Here is a 25,308-nt window from a genome sequence, read left to right as displayed (position 1 = left end):
CAGTAGAATCGGCTCCAACACATTCACAAAAGCTGAATTAATGAGCATTCATCTTTCCCAATTGATGCTGCAACACAAGATAGCCAGAGCTGCTTACAGGGACATTGTAAGATTTGTTAATACGGTTATTCGGGACCACGATGAGATTATGATGGGTAATAAAAATAAACATATGGTCTTGATACATTAAATTTTCTAGCATCACATTGGTAATTCATTCAGAACCCGGAGCCAAAATTAGCTATGGTGAGGTTGTTGCTGATTTAGTCAAAGCTAAATCCAGTGTTCATGGACACGAATATGATGTCTGTCCCAACGGCTGTAGATTGTATGGATTGGATGATGAAGAAGACCAATGTATCGACTGTGACGAAAAGCGATATAAGACTAGCACTGAATTGATTAAGGTCCCCAACGCCAGTATGAAATTGATGTCTATCGGTGATCTTCTTTCCAACATGTTGGCTGATCCTCACACTAGAGACCTTCTAAAGTATAGAGCCAACAGGGAATCAAGAAACATGCAAATGAGTGATATTTTCGATGGGCAAATTTACAAGGATCTGGTAAGAAAGGGATTGTTCTCCAATCCTGACGATATCGCCATTGGTCTTTACACGGATGGGTTTGTAAACCAAAAGAAGGGCAAAAATTCTTTTACAATCATCCACGTTGTGATATTCAATCTTGATCCTTCCATCAGGTAACAACTTATACTGGTCTTAAAAGTTACAACTTTCTAAACACTAGACATTAGATACACAAACGAGCATATGTTACAGCTAGCAATTTTACCTGGTCCTAAAAAACCTACTCATCTGGATTCATTCTTGCGGCCCATCATCGACGAGTTAAAGGATTTGGAAACCCATGGGCTTGCTGTTAAACGTGGTGATATCGAAATCTGTCGCTCCAAAGTATATTTGTTGCTGGCCTCTGGTGATATTCCAGCTGTGGCGGATATGGCTCACATCGGTTCTCATACCAGTACATACGGTTGTCGTTTTTGTGAATCGAAAGGGAGAAGTCCAGACAATAAGTCTCATGGAAAGTATTTCGACGATAGTTCTGCCCTATTGAGACCATTGCAAGACTACATAACTGGAAATCCTGTAAGTATAATGACTTGACCTTTTGTTTTCTCGAGATTAATAGAGTGTACCTACTATAGATAAAAAACATTTACCAACCTAGTGTTTTCAGTGAGCTATCGACATTTTCCGGTTCCTCATTTTTTGGGTTGGATGAGCTCCATCTTATAGCCAGAGGTATCGGCAAACATTTATACGATCTGATCACAGTAGAAATTTCCAAAGATCAAAAGTACTACTATACAAAGCGAGATAAAACCGTCTCAATCGCCAACTATCCTTTCTACATCTCAAGAAAAATTTAGATATTATTGGGGATTGCATCACTTCATCGAGAAAGCATGTCCCCGTTTCTTTCCAGGGTAGCTTCGACAATGTTTTGAAAAAGATTGATGGTACACGTGCGGTGGATTGGTTGGACTTCCTTTTGTACATTGTTCCCACACTGGTTGTGCCCTACCTGCCTAACAGGTCTGCCAAAAATAACGTCCTGGGTTTGGTCAAAGGTTGTGCTCTTGCATTGTAGTGGGATCTTACACCAGATCTTATCAATGAAATGGAGGGGTAAGTCGGTATACTAAAGTATTGGGATATCAGTTATTTAACAGAAATATATTACCTTTGACAGCTTCTTTGCGACTTGGCACACGTATCTTCTGGAGCAAATCAATCTAAAAAACATCTCTCGGAGCGTGTTTCGTCCTGTCCAACATTACTTGATTCAAGTTCCATACATCATCAAGTAACAAGGTCCCTTGAGGTGTTACTCTGCAAGATCTATGGAGAGAGTGATTGGTGTATACTCGAAACTAATTTAATCAAGAAGAATGGGCGGTAGAAATGCAAGTATGCTCATTGAAAGATTTGCAATTCGTAATTTCATCAACGGTATTATGGATATTACGAGGGAAATTGATTTGATCGTACCAGCCGGACCAGGTGACATCGATTTCATGGATCTTCCTGATAGCCTGGATGATGTGCAGCTTTGGGCGCCGTTTGGTGGTAACGCCTCTCTGGATGGTGAGATGATAGAAGATATCAGATGTAGCCGAGTAAAGGATGCCTTATCTAGATATTACCGAAGATCTAGTGGTACTAATGCTGCTACTTCTTTCGGTGATTCTGAAATTGCCATTGCTTCTCGTGCTTGGATAAACAACAATATTTACTCCTCCAGCATTTACCAAAGACAAAGGAACCAGATAAGTCGGGAAACCATTACGTGATGTTCACCACCAGCTATAAAAAGTAAGTCGATTCCTGTTTTCATTGAGTTAGCTCCTAACTCCTTTTTCTTTTTCTATTTTTACCTTAGCCACTTCCACGTTTCCCTTCACTGTTGGCTTGTAGGTGCTGTTCAGTTCTTTTTCAAGCATGTTGACTTGAATAATATCCCACAGTTTTTGGCGCTAGTTGAAGTCATGAAACACCACGACGTGGCCCGACACGACAAGTCTGTTCCAATTGTCAAGGCTCGTTCAGGATCAGCGCAAGCAACATTCGCGGTCATCAACGTGGCAGACATTGAACATCAAGTTGGGTTAATTGAGTTTCCTCTCAATGGAAACCAGTTCTACGTCATTGCCCCCTACTATGTATTCAACGATAATCTTCAAGCAAATAAAGGAAACCTTTCCATTTTGTAAGTTTTTGTAATTGCCATTCGTTTCATTACTTTTCTTTTTTTTTATGGAACACATGTCGAATAGAATAAGGTCATATTTTCTTGGGGCAAAATGATAATAAAAGAAGCACAGAACCGAAAAAAAGAACTTCTTTTTTTTAAAAAAAATAAAATAAATAAATCTGGTTTTTAAAATAATAAAAAAATGGCAGTTTGTTACCATTTGCTTCACAGGCGCAAAAAATTATTTTTTATACCGTAACCCATCAAATTCGGATCAATATTGCAACAAATTTTTGGCATATACCAATCTAATTTTAAGTTCGAGATAGTTTTTATAACATCTAAACTACATATTGACGGTTCCAGAAATGTTTTTGAAGCACTTTTGTTTTTTTATGATATTATGATCATTTGTAGCAATCTTTTGCTCGAATCTTATTGGCTGGGGATATCGAGCAAATAAAAAAATGGCAGTTATGTTTCCATTTGGTTCACAGCTGCTGGTATGTCCGCCATAGTGATTATTGGATCATGATGTAATAATCTGGTGATAGTAAATAATCAACACGTCTCTAAATTTAGCCCTTCCATACTGAGCATATAAATATTAGTCAGAGGAATCAACAGTTACAACATCAAATGACAAGAGTAATATTTGTGCTCACGATCTATTAATATTTTATAGTCCAGGCCCATTCGATTGTATTGTTTTTTTGCGGAATAAATATTTACTCGCCACAGGGTATGCCATGTGTATAGACATCAAAAGTAGAATGAGAACAAGTGGGGTAATGTGTGATTCATGATTAAACTTTATATACTTATCCATCCTTAATGTGATATGAAATTAATTTTATTATTATATCAAAGATATTCTCCACACAGTATCGAATGGTTCTTCACCCCTATTCATGGAACGGCGGGCTTTTTAATTTTTACGAGGGAAGGTTACGATTAAATGATATTGATATTATTTAGAAAAACTGAGCTAAGAGGGATTTTTATTATTTACAATTTTTATAGAAGTACTGATCGTACCAACGTTTAACTTCGTCATCAGACAGATCACCCTTGATAGCATTAATGCTGCCGGCCATGGCTTGGAGATTGCCAATGGTCCAGGCAAAGGGATCATTTCTGCAGTGCGTTAAGGGGAACTTGTGGTCGATGGAAAGTGCCCAATATGGGTATCTTTGCTTTTTAAGATCGTGAAAAGATATTTCACACCCGGTAATTATGCATCGATACTGACTTTCTTTGCACATTTTCTTTAGTTGTTCGACTGAAGCAAGTTTTGATCCGTTGCTTTTTTTTTTGGAGATACGGATTTTCATGCCCTTTCTTCGGGCGCCCAATCGTTTTGTCAGCGTTTCTTCGGACAACACCGGCGGTCGATCATTACTGGGTATTTTGTGGGTTTTCAACCACATATTGAACTCGGATTTATCCTGGCCTGAAGAAAGAAATCCATCCAGCCTAAAAACAATGATTAATGGTCGATGTTTTTCTTTTTGTTCTTTAACTTACTTATAACATCCCATGCAACAACTGTTGCTTTTTGGTGCTGCCAACTGGAACAAAAGACTTGTTCCAATTATCTTGACATTGCAGCTGTTGCAAATATTGTATTTTTCCTTTGAAAAAAAAAAAGATGACTTCAGCAAGGTGCACAAAAAAATATATGATAAACTTACTGTCCGGTTTGCGGTTTCCTCCCCTTTTGGGCATAACGCACCCACAACGGTTTCTTTCCCTTCGGGGGATAACGTTGTCAAAGCGGTTTCTTCCTATAACAAGGGCTTTGAAATCCTCCAAAATACTATTGCAAATACATTAATATCTATGTCATATAACACGTATCTTTACGTACTACCTTTTTCGTTTCTTTTTGAAGAATGGCTGTGTTTGGCTTCCTTTTTTTGGGGAGTGGTGGTTGACTAGACTCGGCATCACTGGAAGAGCCGATGACGGGAGGACCACTATCATTACCACTGCTTGAAGAAACAGGGTAATGAAGTGGTACCTGCTCGTTATCAGCTTCCTCAGCCTTGTCTGTTTTTCTTTTGTTATGGGTAATGTCTTCGTCTACATTAGTCAATTTATGAGTTTCTGTACAAACTATATTGTCGTCCAAAAAATACTTACTAGAAAGACTCTTGCGTTTCTTATTTCCCATTTCTTTGGACTGAAAGGAAATAAAAAAGAAATGGGAAGCAAGGTACGGATGGTGTGCCCGCCTAATCTCGTTCCTTCGTATTTGGTACATGCTGGAGGAGTAGACATTGTTGTTTATCCAAGCACTAGAAGCACCAAACGAAGTAGCATTAACACCGCTTTGTACCACCGGCTACAAAAAAGTAAGTCGATCCCTGTTTTTAACAGTTAGCATCTCACTCCTTTTTTCTTTTTCTGTTTTTACCTTAGCCACTTTCACGTTTCCCATCGCTGTGAGCTTCTAAGTGCCATTCGGTTTCTTTAAAGCATGTTCATTCGAATGTCATCTCCCAGTTTTGACGCTAGTCAAATTCAATGAATCTTATGAAGTGACCCGAGACGACATGTCTGTTCGAATTGTCAAGACTCTTTCAGGCTCAGCGCAAGCAACATTCGCGGCTATGAATGTGGCAGACATTGAACATCAAGTTTGGCTAATTGAGTTTCATCCGAATGGAAATAAGTTCAACGTCATTGTCCCTGTCAGGAATGTGATAAGGAATATATTATAGAAATAATATCAGAAGATACCTACTAGTTACACAAAGACAAAGGAAGAGTGGTTTATAAAAGATTTAATAATAATAAATGATTATAGGAGGAAGGGAAAGGAATACAAGATAATCGACATGGAACGGGGAAGGCGAAGTATTTATATCTTTGCATTTAAGAATGTCTTGGCATACTTAATTAGTCTTAGTGTTGGTTTCAGCCTACTAATTACTTGGCGTCGGAGATACTTGGAAGCGGGGGTTTATTGCATGGATAGTCTTGGAAGGTCTGGGAAGGTTCTGGACACTGATGGTGTTGAATCTCAGCATGTGATTTCAGAATATTCCAGTAGTCGGGGATTCAGGGCGAGGGGCAACGTACGTCGGCATTCTGGCTATGGGTGTGTCCAATCAAAACTCAGGGATAGACCATAAGTAGAGCATTCTGTTGTTAATTAGTTTGTTATTCCGCTTTGAAGGGTTATAAATAAAAACAAAGGAACAAAAACTTTCGGCACTTCTGTCGTATTTACTCCTATTAAACCGAATAATTACAATTTAGCTTGCCTCTTCATTATAACACATACCATGTTATAACAAGAACTCTAGTGAATATCATTCCTAGTGGTTAAAGGCACAATGCCAGTAACACACCAGTGCAAGAAACAGTGTCTATTTGCATGGAACTGGTGCAGGATTTTTAGAAAATTCGTACCTCTTTTTTTTATGAAAAAAAGAGAAGCCGGTTAAATAGTTTAATCCATCAAAAAATGAAGAGAATGATGTCTTACGCAAAAAGGAGCTATGGTGTATGATATCTAATAATCGTTCAAATGGGTATCGCGTTGTAGTGAACAGATTCTTTAAATTCAATATTAAAGTAGTTTTTGGAGACCGTAGTATCAATAAATTCTAATCGATGGTCATCTGAAATCACAAAAGGGGTTAGACCAGAACAGTAAGAGCACTGCAGCAGTTACACTTAAAAAAAACTCTTACCCTTAAGAGCACTAAAAAGGTTGTGTGTACCTGGATAGATATTTTTTGTTTTCTCTGTAAGATTTCTTCCTTGTCAAAATAGCTGGCATTGTTTATTTTATTGAAGAAGGAAAAATGGATGATTGTTGCTTCATCAATTTTCAACTTTGGAAAACGTGAAGGTAAGACAAACAAAACGTTCAGGACATTGCTCGAGGCAAAAACCTTAATTTTACATTTTAAGCCCCACAGCTAGGTGCTCTAAAAGTAAAACAGGTTGTTTTTATATGATATGAAGATATCATGAATAATGTAGACTTTCGATAGTAAATGCACTCTTTAATAACGAGGAAAGTAGTTCTGGCGGCAACTTTATTTAAAAAAAAAGCAAAAAAAAAAAAAAAAAAAAAAAAGGTTCACAGTTAAAAATAGAATTATCATCTCATCATAAAAAAGGTCTTTTTTCCCCCTTCAGATTTTTTTTATTATTTTTTGCCAAAATGATTCTTCATCTTTGTAAATGCGACCAATGCTTAAGAAAAAATCCTCAAGGAGTCGAGCTCCGTATCACCAGCTACAACTACCATTTTGAAAGACAAATGCGTTTCAATGCACTGATGTCTGGCAGTAACAACAGTAAGACATGTCTTTACTTTCTTCAGGTCAAAAACAAAAAAATATTAACAGCCTAAATAGAACGTCGAAGAACGAATGAGGTTGAAGAGAACATTCCCAACGTTGAGGCACTTGCCGTTGAACAAGGTTCATGCAAATTGTTAAAAAAAAAAATTTTCATCGCAAACTAACTTTACAAACAGATATCATGAATGATATAAGCAGCAGTAATGTCGAAGAATATGAAGACAATATCGAAGATGCCGAAGATGTAAGCATGGTAGTTGATGGGGAAGATGACGATGACGATGACGACGAAGGAGAGGAAGAAGAAGAGGAAGTTTGTGCCAATGAGAATATCGAAACAAACGTCGAGAAGAATGTCGATCCTAAAAAACTGAGGCACAAATCAGAGCAGACATGTATGGATTATTTGCTGCCAGTTTTAAGGTTAAGGAAGGTCTCACCGATAAAGCAGCTGATACCCTTCTTCAGTTTTTGAACATCGCTTTAAAGGATGCCAATGATAATAATCAACCTGCTTTGCCAAAGTCGTTCCAAACAGTTGAGAAAAAGTTTAATGGTGATTGGGATGCTGGTGTCACCAGATATACGGTTTGCGGAAAATGCCATTCAATCTATGCTCCTGAAGTGACCAAGGTATGATAATTCACGTTCTTAAAATCAACGTCTAATCATTATAATGCAGGATAAAACACCCTCTCAACAATCATGTTCTTTTGTCTCGCTGGATGGTGATGTTTGTGATGAAGTTTTGTTTGAGCAGGTGAGGAAACGTAATGGCAACAGCATCTACAAGCCCAAGTTTGTTTACCCCTACAAGTCTCTCAAAAGTTCGTTGCAAGAGTTGATTCTTCGCCCCGAATTCGAATCTACAATGAATGATTGGAGATTAAGAGATGTTGTTCCAGGAACGTATTACGACATATATGATGGTAAAATGTTCAAAACATTGATGGATAACACCGGCCTTCCATTTTCAACATTGTGAAATCCGTTGTAGGCAACGTTAAATGTCGACTGGTTCCAACCTTTTGATAATGTAAATTATTCTTGTGGTGCTATTTACATGTGCATCAATAATTGGAAAAGAGAAGATCGATTTAAGGAAGAAAACATCATCCTGATTGGGCTTATGCCTGTTGAAAAAGAGCCAAAACTGGACCGAATCAACACGTACTTGAAACCCTTGGTTGATGAGCTTTTAGAATTGGAAAGAGGAGTGATGATGAAAACGGCGGCAAAACCTGACGGGATTAAAATCCATTGTGCTTTGTTGATGTTGGCATGCGATATACCTGCTTGCAGGAAAGTAGCTGGTTTTGCAGCTCATTCCAGTGGCCATGCGTGTAACAAGTGTGAAGGTCAATTCCCCTTGGTTGAAGGTAGACCTGATTTTTCCGGAATCAACACTGTTGCCAGTAAATGGCCTGAACGATCGAAGGCAAGCAACTTACGAGCGGCGTTGAGTTGGCGCAATGCCACTACTGAGAAAGAAAGAGAGGACCTCGTGAAGGCAAATGGAACAAGGTATTCCGAACTGCATCGATTGGGGTACTTTAATGTTGTTAGACAAAGCATTATTGATCCCATGCACAATCTTCTTTTGGGGACATGCTCAAGATTTGTGAAGATTTAAGGGAAGAAGGGTACTTCACCAAAGTCAACTTGGAGAAAATGCAAGTTCTTGCCGACTCGGTTGAATTAACTGCTGGTTTTGAAAGTATTGATCAAAAGATTGCAAGTGGTTTTACCAACTTTAAGGCTGACAACTGGAAAAGTTGGTGCCTGAGGTATTCCCCTTTTGTTTTGACAGGTAAATCTTATTCGTCATAAAAAACGTCTTCTTTATTAACTTTGTAATGCACAGGTATTTTGCCCAAAAAAAACCATGAGAAACTGGATGGATTTTGTAAATGCATGCAGATATATTTTGAAAACCGGCATCAAACAATCCGAGGTTGATAAAGCACACGAGCTCTTTTTGGATTTCAATAGAGTAGCGGAAGGTTTATACGGTAACAAATGTCTTGCAATGAATCAGCATCTTCATGGGCATCTGAAGCAGACCATTGAAGATTTTTCAGCACCACATGCATACTGGCTTTTCTCTTTCGAACGTTGCAATGGATATCTGGGATCGTTTAAGAACAACGGAAAAAATGTGGAAATTACGTTCATGAAAAAGTTTTTGGAAAAATACAATCTCCAGCCACAGTGTTAAAAACGCAAATTCGTGATATAACCAATATGCCGGAATAGCATCGTTTTTGTTTAAAAAGAACAATACCGACAAGTTTATTTGACTCACCGTCCAAAGCCAATTATATCAGCTCCTGAAAAACAAATGGTGGGTTTATGTTGCTTGAGTACGTAATTAATGCAGCAATGTATGTCATGTGTTTCCCAAAAGATGCGACATTGTTGAATATTTATGAAATGTTCCAAAGATTTTTGATATCAGTTATCATTAAAGATAAAATCTGAACATTGCTCAATTCATCAGAGCTTGATATACTCACAGAACAATAAGTAGAACGTGCAATAATAAAAAAAAACCAAGATAAAGTTTCTCACAAAAAATACAAACAAAAAAACTTTGGTTGAATTATTTTATACCTGATGGATATTGTGTATTTTATAGAGCATACATTTACACTCCATTTTTTTATCTGTAAAAGTAGTTTTTATTGCTTCAAGATTAGCATTAAAGCATAAAAAGAATATGTTATATGTAATAGTATCCTATGATTATTTTTCAGGTTGCACAATAAAGCATATCTGCTTGAGCTAAATAAAATGTACAAATAATGCCTAATACGATTGGACATAGAAAGTAATTTTTAAAGCGAAAACGTCGTTATGATGCATCAAAAATGTCGTGTGACATTATTTCTTCTGTCGTTTCATCATACATGAAAAAAAAAGAGGTGCGATGGGAGTTGTGTACCACTCTCAGCCTTTCAAACAGTTGCATTGACAACTAATCCGACTTAGTGTGACCATGTGTCAGTAAATTTTCTATTGGTATATTGGGCACGTCTTTGTTGCCCTGTATATAAAGTAAAAAAACCGGGTACAAATTCCATCATCTATCATAATGTCTTCTACAAAAAAAAGGACCAAGATTTGCCATTGCAACAAGTGTGGCGGTTGCTCAGTTCCAATCAATACTGCTACACGACATGCCGAAAAAAAAATGTACGAGGAGTCATGCCAAAAGGCGGCAGCTTCCAAAAGAAGTTTGGATGAACTAGAAGAAAGTGTGTAACCCTCATCAGATATTTACCTACAACAAACTGTAATCTATACTAACAGAAATTTTAATAGATGACGCCGTAGTAGACACCAGCTTAGAATTTTCACGTTTGAACGTATCTGTTATTGAAGCAGAGTTTGCACATGTTAATATCAGTTCGACTCAAGTTGATAACCATTTTCAGGATGAATGCTCTTCAGGTATGCATACAAAAAAATGATTTATAACATGATGCTGAGTAATGTTTCAAGATGATGAGCGCGATTATGAAGAAGGCTTTATCTTTGATCAATCCTATAGCATTGATGCAAATGATGATAATGAAAATCAGGTTATTGTCGAAAGCAGCAGTGAGATATATTGGACCGATGAAGTTCTCAAAATGCTAGATGATTTGGATGATCAAGGTGAAAAATTTATCATAAAAAAAGGTAGGCTTGAATTTCGGAATAAATATTTGCAACTTTATTGAAACAATCGTAGTCCAACAAAATAATCATCCCAGAATACCACAAGATCCCACTTACTTGTTTATTTGTTGTTTTGTACTTATATTCCAAATGGACTTCTTGACTATCATCGCTACACACAAATTACTTGATCTGTTCCGTATGCTATTCAGCAATTTTGAGTTTCCAAAATCGTTACCCACGATCAAGCTTCAAACTGGATTTATCGATCTTACCAAAGATATGACTGTCTACGCAACTTGTCCTAAATGCTATTCAGTTTATCTTTATGCTACAAGCAACGGGTTAACACAGCCTGGGCCTCCACAAATATGTACATTTATCAATATCCTCAAAAAAGTACCTTGTCAAACCCCATTATTTCAAAACGGTTCCGATACTCCAATCAAAAAGTTTGTATACCATTGTCTTATAAGTTCGATCCAAAAGTTGTATCTGAGAGAAGGATTCGAGGAGAAGTGTGAAGAATGGCGTAGTTTTGAAGAGGCTGTAAACCCAACTGATATGATGTACCATTGCTCCCAGGGAAAAATGTGGAGAAGCATTCTTTCTCCCAGTGGCGACCCTTTTGTAAACAGCAGTAGATCTTTATGTTTGACATTGAATGCAGGTTAGAATACAAAAAAAAAAAAAAAAAAAAAAAAAAAAAAAAGGTAAAGACGAGATATACTTACAACCCAGTTAAACATAGATGGATTCCAACCATATGATACTACCTCCGCTTCTTGCGTCGCTTTTTATCTGCAAGTAAATAATTTACCAGTCGAGGAACGCATAAAGAAAGAAAACACGATACTGCTTGCATTAATCGAAGGACCGCATGAACCCAACACTTGTCAAACACAACGCCTATTATCCATTGTTACAAACCAACTTCGCTCCTTGTATTTTGGTGTTCAAATGTCTACATTCAACTCTGGAAAACATGGCCAAGATTACGGTGCTACTGTCAGAGCCTGTTTGTATCAAATCTTGTGCGATTTACCCATGCAACGAAAATTGAGCGGATTTACTGGATTTTCTTCTACGCGATCATGTTTCCGATGTGATAGATCGTTTAAAGTTTTTCCTGACACATCTAATTTGGATTATTCCGGCTTTGATGCTGTGCATTATCCTGCAAACGCCAATAAGAAGCTGAATGACATTCAATCCGACAAGTGGTTAAATAGCCATAATAACGCCGAAAGACATCGCCAAGACAGGGCCCACGGTATGAGATATAGCGTTTTAAGGAGTTTGAGGTACCTTGATCTTGTAAAAGCTACCACCCAGGATCATTTACATTGCATTTGGCTGGGTCTTGCAAAATCAATTATGTCAAAGTATGAAGAATTTGGATTTTTTAAACCACAACACTATCAGAGGTATTATAAATTTATGACACTATATATACGCAAATGTCATTACTAACCTTGTGTAAAAATGTTCCAGTATGGCCGCACTCGCTTCAAGTATCATCACGCCCAACGGTTGCAGCTCTATACATGCCAAAATAAAAGGAGGTTTTTCTTATATGAAGGGCATCGAATTCGAAATCTGGACCTTGCACTATTCCGAATATGTCTTAAAGTACATGATTGTTTCTGATAGATTAGTTGATGGATTTCATAAAAAGCATTATGCAAACTGGTTACAATTTGTGCAAGCTTGTAGAATTGTTGTACAACCCGCGATTACTACAGCCCAGGCATTCGAAGCACGAGAACTCTTCCGCTGTTTTTGCAAAGACTATGTGGTACTTTTCGGCCCTGAGGCAATCAAACCTAACTATCATTACGTCCTCCACCTGTCAGAAAATATTGAATACTATGGCAGTACATTCAACACTTCTTGTTTCTCTCTCGAAAGAATGAATGGTGTCCTAAAGCAGTCGACAGAGAATAGAAACCTTCGATCAATTCAAACTTCGTACATGACAAATTTTTTGGAAAGCATTCATATCTCGTCTCTCATTAAACAATTAACAAGCACCAATATCATTTCTAAAGATCAAGCCCACATTCTCCACAACACCAGCGCTATCAACCAATCCTTATACACAAGCTCCAGTCCTCAAGATCGCATTAATTTTTACAAATTGTCTTCCTATGAATATACCAATTCGGGAGGTGTGGTGACCGGATCAGAAATGCTATACTCTCATCCGAATATTATCCCTACTAACTTTGATGAAATTAAATCCACTCCGCTCGATCCTTCACACCATATGCTTCTTATTGAATATTACACTCTATGCTACCCAAATCGTTCATTCACCAATCTCTTTCATTTAACCACGACAAATCTATGCAACAACCATGGTAATTCACTTTCCAATAACATTCCTTCAATTTATGTTGGTGCCGACGCCAGAATATCCAAACAATTTCAATCTGATATTATGTACAAAAGCCGTATGGCAAGATCGATGAAAGGTGCGTATATTCAAACATTCTTTAAAAACAATCATTCGTCGGAGTCCGTTGCCTGCTTTTACGGCGAGATACAATATTTCTTTCAACACGTCGTAAATGTTAACGGCAGTGTTACCCCCCACACATTCGCTTTCGTACGGTGGTTTATCCCCGTCAACCCTGGTAACAACATTTTAGAAAATGAAACTATGGAAATATGCAAAGGCTATGAAAATACAAATGTTCATTCGATTTTACCTGTACATAGAATACACAACGCAATCACGGTTGCATGTAGTTCTGACAATTCTAGTAATCCACGAATTCAAAACGGCTGCATTGTAATAATTCCTCAAGAAAAAAAAATATATGTTTAAGCTAATTCACCTATGCCCTTTTTTAATTTCAATAAACCACTATGAATATGTAAAAAATTGTTGTTGGAAAAGGGGGAGCAGATTAAAAAAGAAGAAAAAAATTGTTTATTTACAATTCAGGAACTCGGGCCCAGTCGGGTGCCTGATTTAGAAATTCGGGCTTGATCACCACATGCTTGAAACGTCCCGTATCCTTTGTCTCCTTTTCTTTTTGGGCGTTTTTTCTCAAAATGAGATCATACTCATCGAAATGTTGAAAGGCGCGACGAGCCTAAAGACGAATTGATTTAGTATGTATTCTATTAATAGGAATACACTCATATTGTATACCTCATTTGTGCGCCAATGGGGCACCATAACCCGCAAGCGTGAGTTTTTTTCGGTCATCCCTATTTCCGAATCCGTGCTTTCCTCGTCACTTTGGAGTTGCTCTATCAAGAGCTTCTCTATGTCATCACCATAAGCATCTCTCATTTTTTTGCCATACTCCTCGTTGACCATCACGTTTTTTCTGTGCTTGCATTTCTACAATTATATTAAATATTAACCTTGGAAACGCCTTGCATATTCGTAACTTACAGAAATTCTTCTTCCCTTTCTTGTACTTTTCTTATTTTTTAAAAGCTTTGCTGCGGGAGATTGCTTTTCGTTATCCTGCTTACGGCGAAAGACATTTCTGATCTTGTTTTGAAGATCGTTGTAGGTAATGGATTCCGTCCAGTTCTTTTTGGTTGACAATGTGATTTGAGCACCAACAAAATCGATAATATTTTTAGTTATACGGGTGTTCTCTACCGTCATAAATGCCTTAGATAGGTTCCACTCCAGATTACCAACCTTCTGGTTAGCAATGGACGTTTTAATCCAGGCCTATAATTACAAGGTAGATTAGATATATGAACGGTTCTCTATTCTTGGTGACATACCGACAAACTATTGTAAAGTGCACCCCCTATTTGGAAAGGAGGTACATTTCCATTAGTCAATGCGGGGGTAGCTGAAGAAACAGCAGCTTCACCGGAAAGAATAGACAATATTTTGTCAATTTTATCTTCCACCATGTCAAGTCGTGCCCTCAAAATTTCTCCGGTAACGATGGCTTCCTTGACCTCATTTTTTATACTGTTCAGATCATTTTTAATTCCTGTTATCTGAAAACATTTTACAAAGGCACCAACAGTTGCTGAATCATCTCTGCTGCTTAATTGCGACGTATTCATGGGAGCAATAGATACCATATCTTCTTGTTGAATATTGTCTGTCACCGACGAGACGGAGCTACTACGACTTCTAGTTGCTCTGTTAGGCAAAGAAGAATATCTTGAAGAGGGGTTGGTAGGTCTAGTCATATTTAGAATAAGTAATTTCTGGATGAAAAACGTGAAATAATCATATATACACAGATGAGCTCTCATTCAATATTATGTTTTTTTGTGATATTCCAATTGGGACCGAAACTGTGTATGACCTTTGGTACCTGACTAGTATAAATGGACTTTCAATTTTTAGGGTTTAACGTGATTTTTATTGACAAACATACTATCAAGTCTTTTAAGTATTATTCCACTCATGCATATTACGAAGCATCAGTTGCCTCCGGTGTAGAAGAAAATATAAAAGAAGGAAACAATTATTTCGGCTTTTTTAATATCTTTTCTTTCTTTTTGTTCAAACTTTCTAAAATGTAATGCTTTACTCCCATACTTGTCATGCCAAATTTTTTAACCATATATTGCTTTATTTTAGTTCTTTGAAATCCAAACATGCATATCTATTATAGGCTATCATTTGGACGTATTTCTTAGGTGCACTTTAAATGTTTTTTATATCAGCTTAACCACCTCTATTCCCGGACCATTAAGTCAGTTTAACAGTAGGTACACAAAAACAATATCTTATTAAGCATACCCGTATCTAATTTTTTTCAAAAGGTTATGCAAGCTGTAAAAATACAGGAACAACGCGACTGCTCTGCGTAATTAATTCTAATGCTTGGCCGTAGCGAATTGCGCTGGTTTACTCTACTGTGAGGTCTGATACGGGAAATACTTAGACAAAAAGATACATAGCGCTGTTTTTCTACTATTTCTATAATAAAATAAAATAAAATAGAATATACTTTCCTCATAATATTCCCTTATACATCGAATAATTTGCTATATGCAACGAGTAACGTTTATGAAACCTTACCCTTTTGTGTATGTGTGTATATGTGTGTATATGTGTGTGTATGTGTGTGTTTTTGTGTGTTTTTGTGCGAGTAGTGTAGGATCAACCCTGACAATTCCCGAAGCGTTAAATACAAATGTTTATAAAGACCTCAAAAGTAATAATAGATTAAGCTTTTAGTTTCAGATACATGAGATCATTCAGTAATTAAGTTATTTGTTTAGCCACGATTTGCATCGTTTGTTTATTTGATGAATTGCATAATGTACAAAGTTTGAAGTTCCACAAAAAAAAATAACAATTGTCATCGGAGAACGTGATGTTTGCATAACTTTAAATAGTTGCTTGCAGCTTACATCACAAAATGTGTTACTACAAGATTTAAAGTCAACCCATCCCCCCACTATATTCAAGTTAAGCAAATTCGATTGTCAATCTTTGCATGGTATTGTTCCACCCGACAGAAATCACTTTGTCGGATTAATGTCAATTGTTTGGTTGGTATTGACCCAACCGATACCAAAACTGAGACATAATTGACTGCACGAAATTAATCTTTTAACTATGTGAGCATAACACAATTCGAGCATACAACAAGGCCATTGAATCACCATCACCATCATCCTCATCCTTCCAATTTCAAAACAGAATGGAAACGTTCTTGTATGAGAGGATTATGATTGGTGGACGCTCCAGTGACCGGGTAAAACGCCAAATTGAAGAAGGGTTTGTTGCAACTGAATTTGCCGAATCTTGTGTCAATTTAGACATTAATGTCACCGGGTCTGAGCCTCTTCCTTTGGGTGTTGTTCCCATGAAAGTTTTAACAAAAACAGTGAAGGATGAATGCCATTATGAATGTCTTTTAGATTTTTATGATGCCGCATATCCAGGGGCTATGGCACTTGGACTGCTGAACTCTGACTTTGTCGCGCCCCCTTTTGGAGCCGGATGGCCAACAACCTCAGTGCATATAGAGAAGTTTGCATCCATTCGGTTAAGTGGAAAAACAATCAACAGTGCCGAAACAAGATCACCCTCTGGCAGCTGCATACAAAGTTTGTTTGTAGGTCAAAACCACGAGAAAGTTGAAGCTTGGCCAGGTAGAGTGCTCTACTGTTTTAGACATAGCCAAAGGGTTTATCAGGGTAATGAGGTTCAGGAAAAGGATCATGTTTTTGCTTTTGTTAGATTTTTCACGCCTTTGAATAATACGTTCTACAGTTACAAGTATAAGGATCAAGGATTGGAGGTCTGGCAATCTTCGTATAGTGACCTGTGTAGAGATTCTGTGGTTCCTATTTTCCGGATATATTCTCCAATCGCTTTGGCGAAGAAGCCTTCAAGGGATACAGTAGATGACCATAACAATCATATTGTCATTATACCTTTACAAAGGGGTGTATTTGATTAGTCTTAAAGGTAATTAAGAAAGAAATAACTATTGTGTCTTGGGTTAAATTATTAAACATTATTACTTTGAATTAGAAATAGAAAAAAAAAGAATTGTTTATTATAAACCATATATATAGTCTACCTCGTCCCAGCTCCACATATCTTCTGATTCACATCCTTTATGACTGGGAATATACCCATTGTCCGTCATTGGCGTAGTTTGATTGACTGCATCATAGTCAGGACGAACCATCCACTGATCTACATCAGCAGGTGCTGCTAAATTATGGTAATAGATGGATCTCTTTCTACTCCTCTCATTGACCTTTCGTCCGTGCTTATCAAGAACTTTTAAGATATTCGTAGCCTGTAAAGAAAAAAGGTAAGGAAGTTTAATATAGGAATTATTTCAACTCGAATAATTAATATCTTTATTACCTTATTGCTACGATACATGGGTTTTTTGACATACAACGGCTTCTCGTTATTACTGTCGAACATACCCAATTGATTGGAATCATTATCAGTCTCCTCTTCAGACATGTATTTCAATACAATGAACCGGTTTACTTGGTCCAAAGTCACATTGTTATTTTCAAATTTAGCCTTGACGGCAGGCAGATTCAATGCAAGTTTTCTACCTTTCAATTTCTAAATTATAAGGTAAGTTCATGATACGGATCATTTTTTGTCTCAAACTAACGTATTCCTTTCTTTTGTAAAGCTTTTGCTTCACCTTCTTCTCTTCGGCTTTCTTGGCTTCCTCTTGTTTTTCCTCTTCTGTCAAAACGGGGTTAGCCTTCCCACTGTTTTTCCACTCGCGACGCATACTGTTAAATCGAGTTTTTATTCTCATCTCAATTTCATCCTTCAGATCTATCATGCTAGCTTTGTCGTTGATATCGATCATTTTCCCTGTGATTTCAGTATACTTGGACAAAATATGTGCACCAACTATATCGGCAACATTGGGATTATCTCCTTGACAAAATTGGATTTTGACATTAAACTGGTCCTGGTCCTTTAACTTCCTTATTTGTTTTCGAATAGCAGTCTAACAAAAGGTCAAAGTTTGCTCATTATGATATATTTGATTTTACTTACTGTCAGTCTAGGATTGTTATCCTTCTTTTTCTTTTCGATCTCACCGAAATTTTCCACCAAAGTTTCAGTATTAACGTCGCGACCAGTGCCAGTATATACATTTATTGCAACATCTTCAGAATCAACAAAGTTGATTGTCTCGTCCAAAGTTTTATTGACAACCATGTCGCGTGGGCGCAATTTGCTGATCGTAGCTGTCGGGTGCTTAAACAAACCTTCAAGTTCTTCTAGTTGGTTTTCCATCAATTGGATTTGATTTTCTGCCACTGATCTGAAGTTATTGTAAAAACCGTCTCGAAGCCTTTCTTCCATGGGATTGAAACAACGTTCGAGAAGAGCTGCCATTTGGTTTCTAAATTTTTCTTCAATTTCCATCTTCTGTTGTTCGAATTTCTGATCAAGTTGAGTTGCAGCTCTATTCATTTCGGCTCTGATGGTTTCCTGAATCAAATTAACAAGTGAACTGTTGTCTACCTCGTCACGCGTTCTTTTTTGTGTTGCTTTTTTCATATTTTTGATAGTAAGGTAAGTGAAACAACGTAGTATTACTGTTTTAGTATAATTTATAGTTAAGAGCATCCACGATGGTCACACGTCAAATGTAAAATAAAGTTTTTCGCCTCGAGCAACGACAAAAATGTTTTGTTTGTCTTACCCCAATAAGACCAGTTAATCTTTAATTAATTGAATAAATCATTCCTTCCCCCTTCTTCAAGGAAATAAACATTATTAACTATTATGACAACGAGTAAAAAAAAAACCACTTTTTTATTGTTTTTTTAGACAGATGCGTATGTTTCTATCAACTGCTGGAGTTGATTTAAATTACTGATTGAACCTTGATTAAACCTTATTTGAACGTCAATTGAATGTCCCTTTTTTTTTTCGGATGAAAAAGCATTTATTTTATTTTTCTTTTATTTTTCTTTTATTTTCCTTGTATTTCTCATTTATCTTCCCTATTACATCTATTACATCTATTTTTTTTTTTAAAAAAAAAATTGCTATCAGACTTGCAAGGTAATTATTAAACCACTGTTCTTTTATGCGCTCTAATTATATCATGTATTTTAGATTATGAGGTTGATCAACCATACATCTGTGGATCGAAAGGTGACCTAATATTTTACAAATACTTTTTTTACCGTTCTGTCTATCCAAAGGTATGGGGTTATGATTACAATTGCCAAGTTTACACAACTCATTGTTTTATTTTCAGTGTCATAATAGTTGGTGTAGGGGATATGTATCCTGATGTATAAATGTCTAACATGGTATGTGATAGAAACGTTTGACTGATGTATTTTTATGAAGCCTTCCTTTAGTCTAAGAACGGCTGTCGAGAATATCAAGTGAATAATTATGGCTTAAACATGTATGAAGTTCAGCCCTTTTTTTCTAATGTCTTTTACAAACATGTTCTTCACTTTTGGCTGTTCCGACAGGTAACTAATCGGGGAGGGGGGGAGGGGGAGGTTGCGTAAAATAATCATAAAAATAAAGATAAGATTCTTTTGCAATATAAATTGCTAGGCCCAAACTGTTCTTTAATCGAGGATTACATTTATAGATGCAATCATTTATTCTATGGCTTTAATATTAAATTTTTTTATAACAAATCGTTTATTTATACATACCTAATTTACCCACTGTCCACACATTGAATTTTCAGCGAACTGATATTTGATCCCTTTTTTGTCATCCTATTCATCATCTATATATTTTTATCTCGGAGTTATCTAATCATTATTTTATAAGCAGCAAAGCTTATTCCCAATGCGTCATAGACTACTGATATAAGACTAACAATAAATTCAATAGATGGGTTTCATGTCCAATCGGATGGCCTTAGTATATCGTCATATATCTTTGTTTAAAGTCAATATTAAAGTTTAAAGTTGTCTTTTCCATGAACATATCCCAAAAATTTGAAAAGACAACTTTAAAATTACATGAAAAAAGTAAAGTATCTCTTGGTTTTTTTTGGGAAAACGACTTGTCTTTCATGGTATTTATTGTAATTATTCTTAAGATAAAAGCCCTGTTTCTTGCACTGGATAAGAGTAATTGTATTCGTGGAATTAGGCGTCAAATACGACAAATGGATACACAATAACAATTATGATGAATATACAATTTTATATTTAAATAAAATATAAACGTAAATTATAAAATGATGTGATGTGAATATTTGATGTTTGATCCTTTTTGTATGTGTAATCAAAAATAGTAACATTACCTGGTTGCTCAAGGTTTCAAAAAACCACTTGTACGTTTCTTTGATTTCATCTGCAACCCAACACAAAGCAATAGAATAATTCGTTAGCCCATTATTTTTTCCAGTAATAACATTGTTCACACCAATGGGGTATCCAAAAGCATTGGTTGTGTAGGTCGCATCCACCATGAGAACTTTTGGGCACCTCTTTGCGTTTTCTACTGCTGTTTTGTATGAAAAAAAAAAGACTGACTAAACGGTTGCTTTCATCATGACGAGCGGTGACAGTATATCCCCTTGACTCCATTTGTCGAATAAAAGGGTTTAAGTTCTCTTGATTTTCGCCTTCGTTTAAAGCTCTTCTTAACACAGTACGCATATTCGTGAGATCTTTGGCGATTATCTTTTTAGGAAAATCCATTTTATTGACTACAGAAACAATGGCTGATATTTTTGTTCCTGCAGCAAGATGCTCCAAGGCTGTTTGTTCCTGAGCTGGACTAAGCTTTCTGTTTTTCACCAAACATATTCTCCCATCACCTACAAGCATGTCATGTGTGTGGATAGCAACACACTTCTTTACAACCCACTTATTACCTTTTTTATGGAAGAATGGCACGAATCATAAAAGGGCAGTTCTTCAAGTTGGTCAATGTCAATCTCTTGCGTGCTTCTTCAGAGATGTTTGCATTCCTCTTAATTTTGCTACCAAAAACAAAGGCTAATTGGTAGTAAGGGGTCAACCCATTAGGTCCAAGTGGTGAAATGTCCTTAACGTAAACTTGGAATCCAAGATTAATAGCTGCGAGATCGCAAGCATCAAGAAACTCCTCTGCGGTTTCGAAAGTGTCTTTTTCTTCGAGAAACTTGGCTTTCATTTTATTTGTTTAAAAAAAAAGTATTTCGGAAAAACTGCCCTGATTTCTATAAAAAATACGTTTAAAAAACAGTCAGAAAAAAAAACTCCCATGACGTAATGACACAAAAATACGTTTTTTTGTTTTTTATTTTCATTGTGAACAGCCCAAAAAAAAAAATACGTTTAAAGAAATTAAGGAGGTCTAGACATGTCCCTTTTTTTTTTGTCGTTCTACGATTTTTTTATTATCATTTTACTCCAAACAAATTTTTTTTTTTCTTATTTTATTCGGCATGTCTTCCAAAAAAAAAAAAAAAAAAAAGGAAACGAATTGCAATTACAAAAACATACAAAATGTAAAGGTTTCTTTTATTTGCATGACGATTATCGTTGAATATATAGTAGGGGACTGTCATGAATCACGTACTTTGCACTTTGCCCCTGACCATAAATCTCCCGACTAATAGAATGTTCTGGAATTTCATGGTTAGATTCCAGAACATCAGTGTCCAGGACCTTCCAGGACTATCCATGCAATGAACCCCCGCTTCCAAGTATCTCCGACGCCAAGTAATTAGTAAGCTGAAACCAACACTAAGATTAATTAAGTATGCCAAGACATTCTTAAATGCAAAGATATAAATACTTCGCCTTCCCCGTTCCATGTCGATTATCTTGTATTCCTTTCCCTTCCTCGTATAATCATTTATTGTTATTAAATCGTTTATAAACCACTCTTCCTTTGTCTTTGTATAACTAGTAGGTATCTTCTGATATTATTTCTATAATATATTCCTTATCACATTCCTGACAGGGACAATGACGTTGAACTTATTTCCATTCGGATGAAACTCAATTAGCCCAACTTGATGTTCCATGTCTGCCACATTCATAGCCGCGAATGTTGCTTGCGCTGAGCCTGAAAGAGTCTTGACAATTCGAACAGACATGTCGTCTCGGGTCACTTCATGAGATTCATTGAATTTGACTAGCGTCAAAACTGGGAGATGACATTCGAATGAACATGCTTTAAAGAAACCGAATGGCACTTAGAAGCTCACAGCGATGGGGAACGTGAAAGTGGCTAAGGTAAAAATAGAAAAAGAAAAAAGGAGTGAGATGCTAACTGTTAAAAACAGGGTTCGACTTACTTTTTTGTAGCCGGTGGTACAAAGCGGTGTTAATGCTACTTCGTTTGGTGCTTCTGGAATTGCCATTGCTTCTAGTGTTTGGATAAATAACAATGTTTACTCCTCCAGCATATACCAAATACGAAGGAACGAGATTAGGCGGGCACACCATCCGTACCTTGTTTCCCATTTCTTTTTTATTTCCTTTCAGTCCAAAGAAATGGCAAATAAGAAACGCAAGAGTCTTACTAGTAAATATTTTTTGGAGGACAATATAATTTGTAAAGAAACTCATAAATTGACTAATGTAGACGAAGACATTACCCATAACAAAAGAAAAACAGACAAGGCTGAGGAAGCTGATAACGAGCAGGTACCACTTCATTACCCTGTTTCTTCAAGCAGTGGTAATGATAGTGGTCCTCCCGTCATCGGCTCTTCCAGTGATGCCGAGTCTAGTCAACCACCACTCCCCAAAAAAAGGAAGCCAAACACAGCCATTCTTCAAAAAGAAACGAAAAAGGTAGTAGGTAAAGATACGTGTTATATGACATAGATATTAATGTATTTGCAATAGTATTTTGGAGGATTTCAAAGCCCTTGTTATGGGAAGAAACCGCAAGAACAGTGTTATCTCCAGAAGAAGAAGAAACCGCTTTGACAACGTTATCCCCCGAAGGGAAAGAAACCGTTGTGTGTGCGTTATGCCCAAAAGGGGAGGAAACCGCAAACCGGACAGTAAGTTTATCATATATTTTTTTGTGCACCTTGCTGAAGTCATCTTTTTTTTTTTCAAAGGCACACTGTAATAAATGCAATAGTTGTAATGTGTTTATGGTTGGAACAAGTCTTCTTTTTCCATTGGCCGCCCCAAACAGCAACAACTGTTGTAATGGGTGCAACAAGTATGTTAAAAAACAAAAAGTAAAACGTCGACCATTAATAACTGTTTTTAGGCTGGATGGGTTTCTTTCGTCTGGCGAGAAAAAATCAGATTTTAATATGTGGTTAAAATCCCAGAAGATACCAACGCACGATAAGCCGCCAACGATGTCTCCGGATGTCTTGACCAAAAGATTGACAGGAAGAAGAAAGTCAATGAAAGGTCGAATAACCAGAAAGAAAAGCAACGGAACAAAACTTGCTTCGGTGGATCAGCTAAAAAAAATGTGCATCGAAAGTAGATATAAATGCGTCATTACCGGTTGTCAAATAGCTTTTCACGATCCTAAAAAGCAGAGATACCCATATTGGGCACTCTCCATCGACCACAAGTTCCCTTTAACGCACTGCAGAAATGATCCCTTCGCCTGGACCATTGGCAATCTCCAAGCCATGGCCAGCAGTATTAATGCTATCAAGGGTGATCTGTCTGATGACGAAGTAAAACGTTCGTACGATCAGTACTTCTATAAAAATTGTACATAATAAAAATCCCTCTTAAATCAGTTTTTCTAAATAATATCAATATCATTAAATCGTAATCTTTCCTCGTAAAAAATTAAAAAGCCCGCCGTTCCATGAATAGGGGTGAAGAACCATTCGATACTGTGTGGAGAATATCTTTGATATAATAATAAAATTAATTTCACATCGCATTAAGGATGGATACTTATATAAAAGTTAATCATGAATTACACATTACCCCACTTGTTCTCATTCTACCATTGACTTCTGTACACAGGGCATACCCTGTGGTGAGTAAATATTTATTCTTGTTTTGCATGGAGAACAAAATAAAAAATAAACCAAAAGTGATACTGTTAGGACTTGGATACCACTTTATTATGGACGAAAAAATATAATTAAAAACGTATAAAAAATGTATTCAACAAAATGTATTCAAAAAATGTATTTTTGGTCTATGAGAAAAAACTATGGATATTTATATAAAGAACTGGGATAGTTCTAGGGAGAATAGTAAGAGCCCTATTGGATCATGATGTAATAATCTGGTGATAGTAAATAATCAACATGTCTTTAATTTTAGCCCTTCCATACTGAGTATATTGTGGTGATCTGCTATATTGTTGCTACATTAAATAAATCCATATCTATGACATCAATACATTAAGAATGATTAAGGAATCAATTACCCAATATAGATAGTTAGTACTATCATATCACAAGGTTACAAGAACACAGTGACTAAGGCTTACTAAAGATATGGAAGTACAATGTGTCTAAGATGACAGTAATTCCAAGTGTAACATATTTACAAAATAAGCAGTTAAAGGTAACAGGATACACACTGGGAAAATGATAACAACTTCAAAGATACACTAAAGATAATGGTACAGCAGATAGTCTTTTTTATATAAATACTTGATCATTTTATTTCATAATAAAGACAATCTGATAAACAGTCTCAAATTATTCATAAACTGCCTTATAATTTTTACTTACCTCAAAACACAACAAGGGCAAACCTGCCCGTCTAGTTAGCTCTTAATCAATTTTTATACAAATAAATCGACAAGACTTATAATTGTATTCTTATTGTTTTTTTATCTATTTTTTTCTGTAAAACTATTCTCTCTTAAAGTCTACTTTTACTACAGACAGAGCCAGAATGCAATGGTGTAGGTGATTGAGGTTGAGCTTCTCTCATTTCATTATCAGTTTCACTTCTTGTATACCTACAAAACAGTGAATCACTATTCAAGAAAGGAACCGAACTAGATAAATTAATTGGATTATCTTGGCTTACGTCTCTACTATCCGTAGCAGGGGAACCGGCACTTTTAAGAAAATGTATACCAGTAGTTATCATAAAGTAATTAACAGTACAAATTGGTTTGCATGGACAATGAAATTTTAGTACAACCAAAAGCGATACTGTTATAACTTGGATAAAACATTAATAAGAACGAATAAAAATAAATTAATTA

General features: G+C 36.4%; 2 protein-coding genes across 2 annotated transcripts; one reads left to right on the top strand and one right to left on the bottom strand.

Annotated features, from left to right (window-relative positions):
• Positions 1-3,725: 3,725 nt before the first annotated feature.
• Positions 3,726-5,164, bottom strand: EV154DRAFT_558447 (uncharacterized protein; the record flags this gene model as incomplete). Its single annotated transcript, XM_051605487.1, has 6 exons — positions 3,726-4,197; positions 4,249-4,355; positions 4,416-4,508; positions 4,595-4,806; positions 4,867-5,068; positions 5,141-5,164. The coding sequence occupies 6 exons, from the start codon at positions 5,162-5,164 to the stop codon at positions 3,726-3,728; spliced, it is 1,110 nt and encodes a 369-aa protein (XP_051462873.1).
• A 17,969-nt stretch (positions 5,165-23,133) lies between these two features.
• On the top strand, positions 23,134-23,879 carry EV154DRAFT_492304 (uncharacterized protein). The gene has a single exon (XM_051599661.1). The coding sequence runs from the start codon at positions 23,252-23,254 to the stop codon at positions 23,843-23,845; it is 594 nt and encodes a 197-aa protein (XP_051462872.1). The 5' UTR covers positions 23,134-23,251; the 3' UTR covers positions 23,846-23,879.
• Positions 23,880-25,308: the final 1,429 nt, after the last annotated feature.

The sequence above is a fragment of the Mucor mucedo genome (assembly GCF_025094135.1).
Source record: "Mucor mucedo strain NRRL 3635 chromosome Unknown EV154scaffold_5, whole genome shotgun sequence".
Taxonomy (NCBI): Eukaryota; Fungi; Mucoromycota; class Mucoromycetes; order Mucorales; family Mucoraceae; genus Mucor; species Mucor mucedo.
Note: the sequence above shows the minus strand (reverse complement) of the source record. Positions and strands in the feature narration are given on the sequence as shown.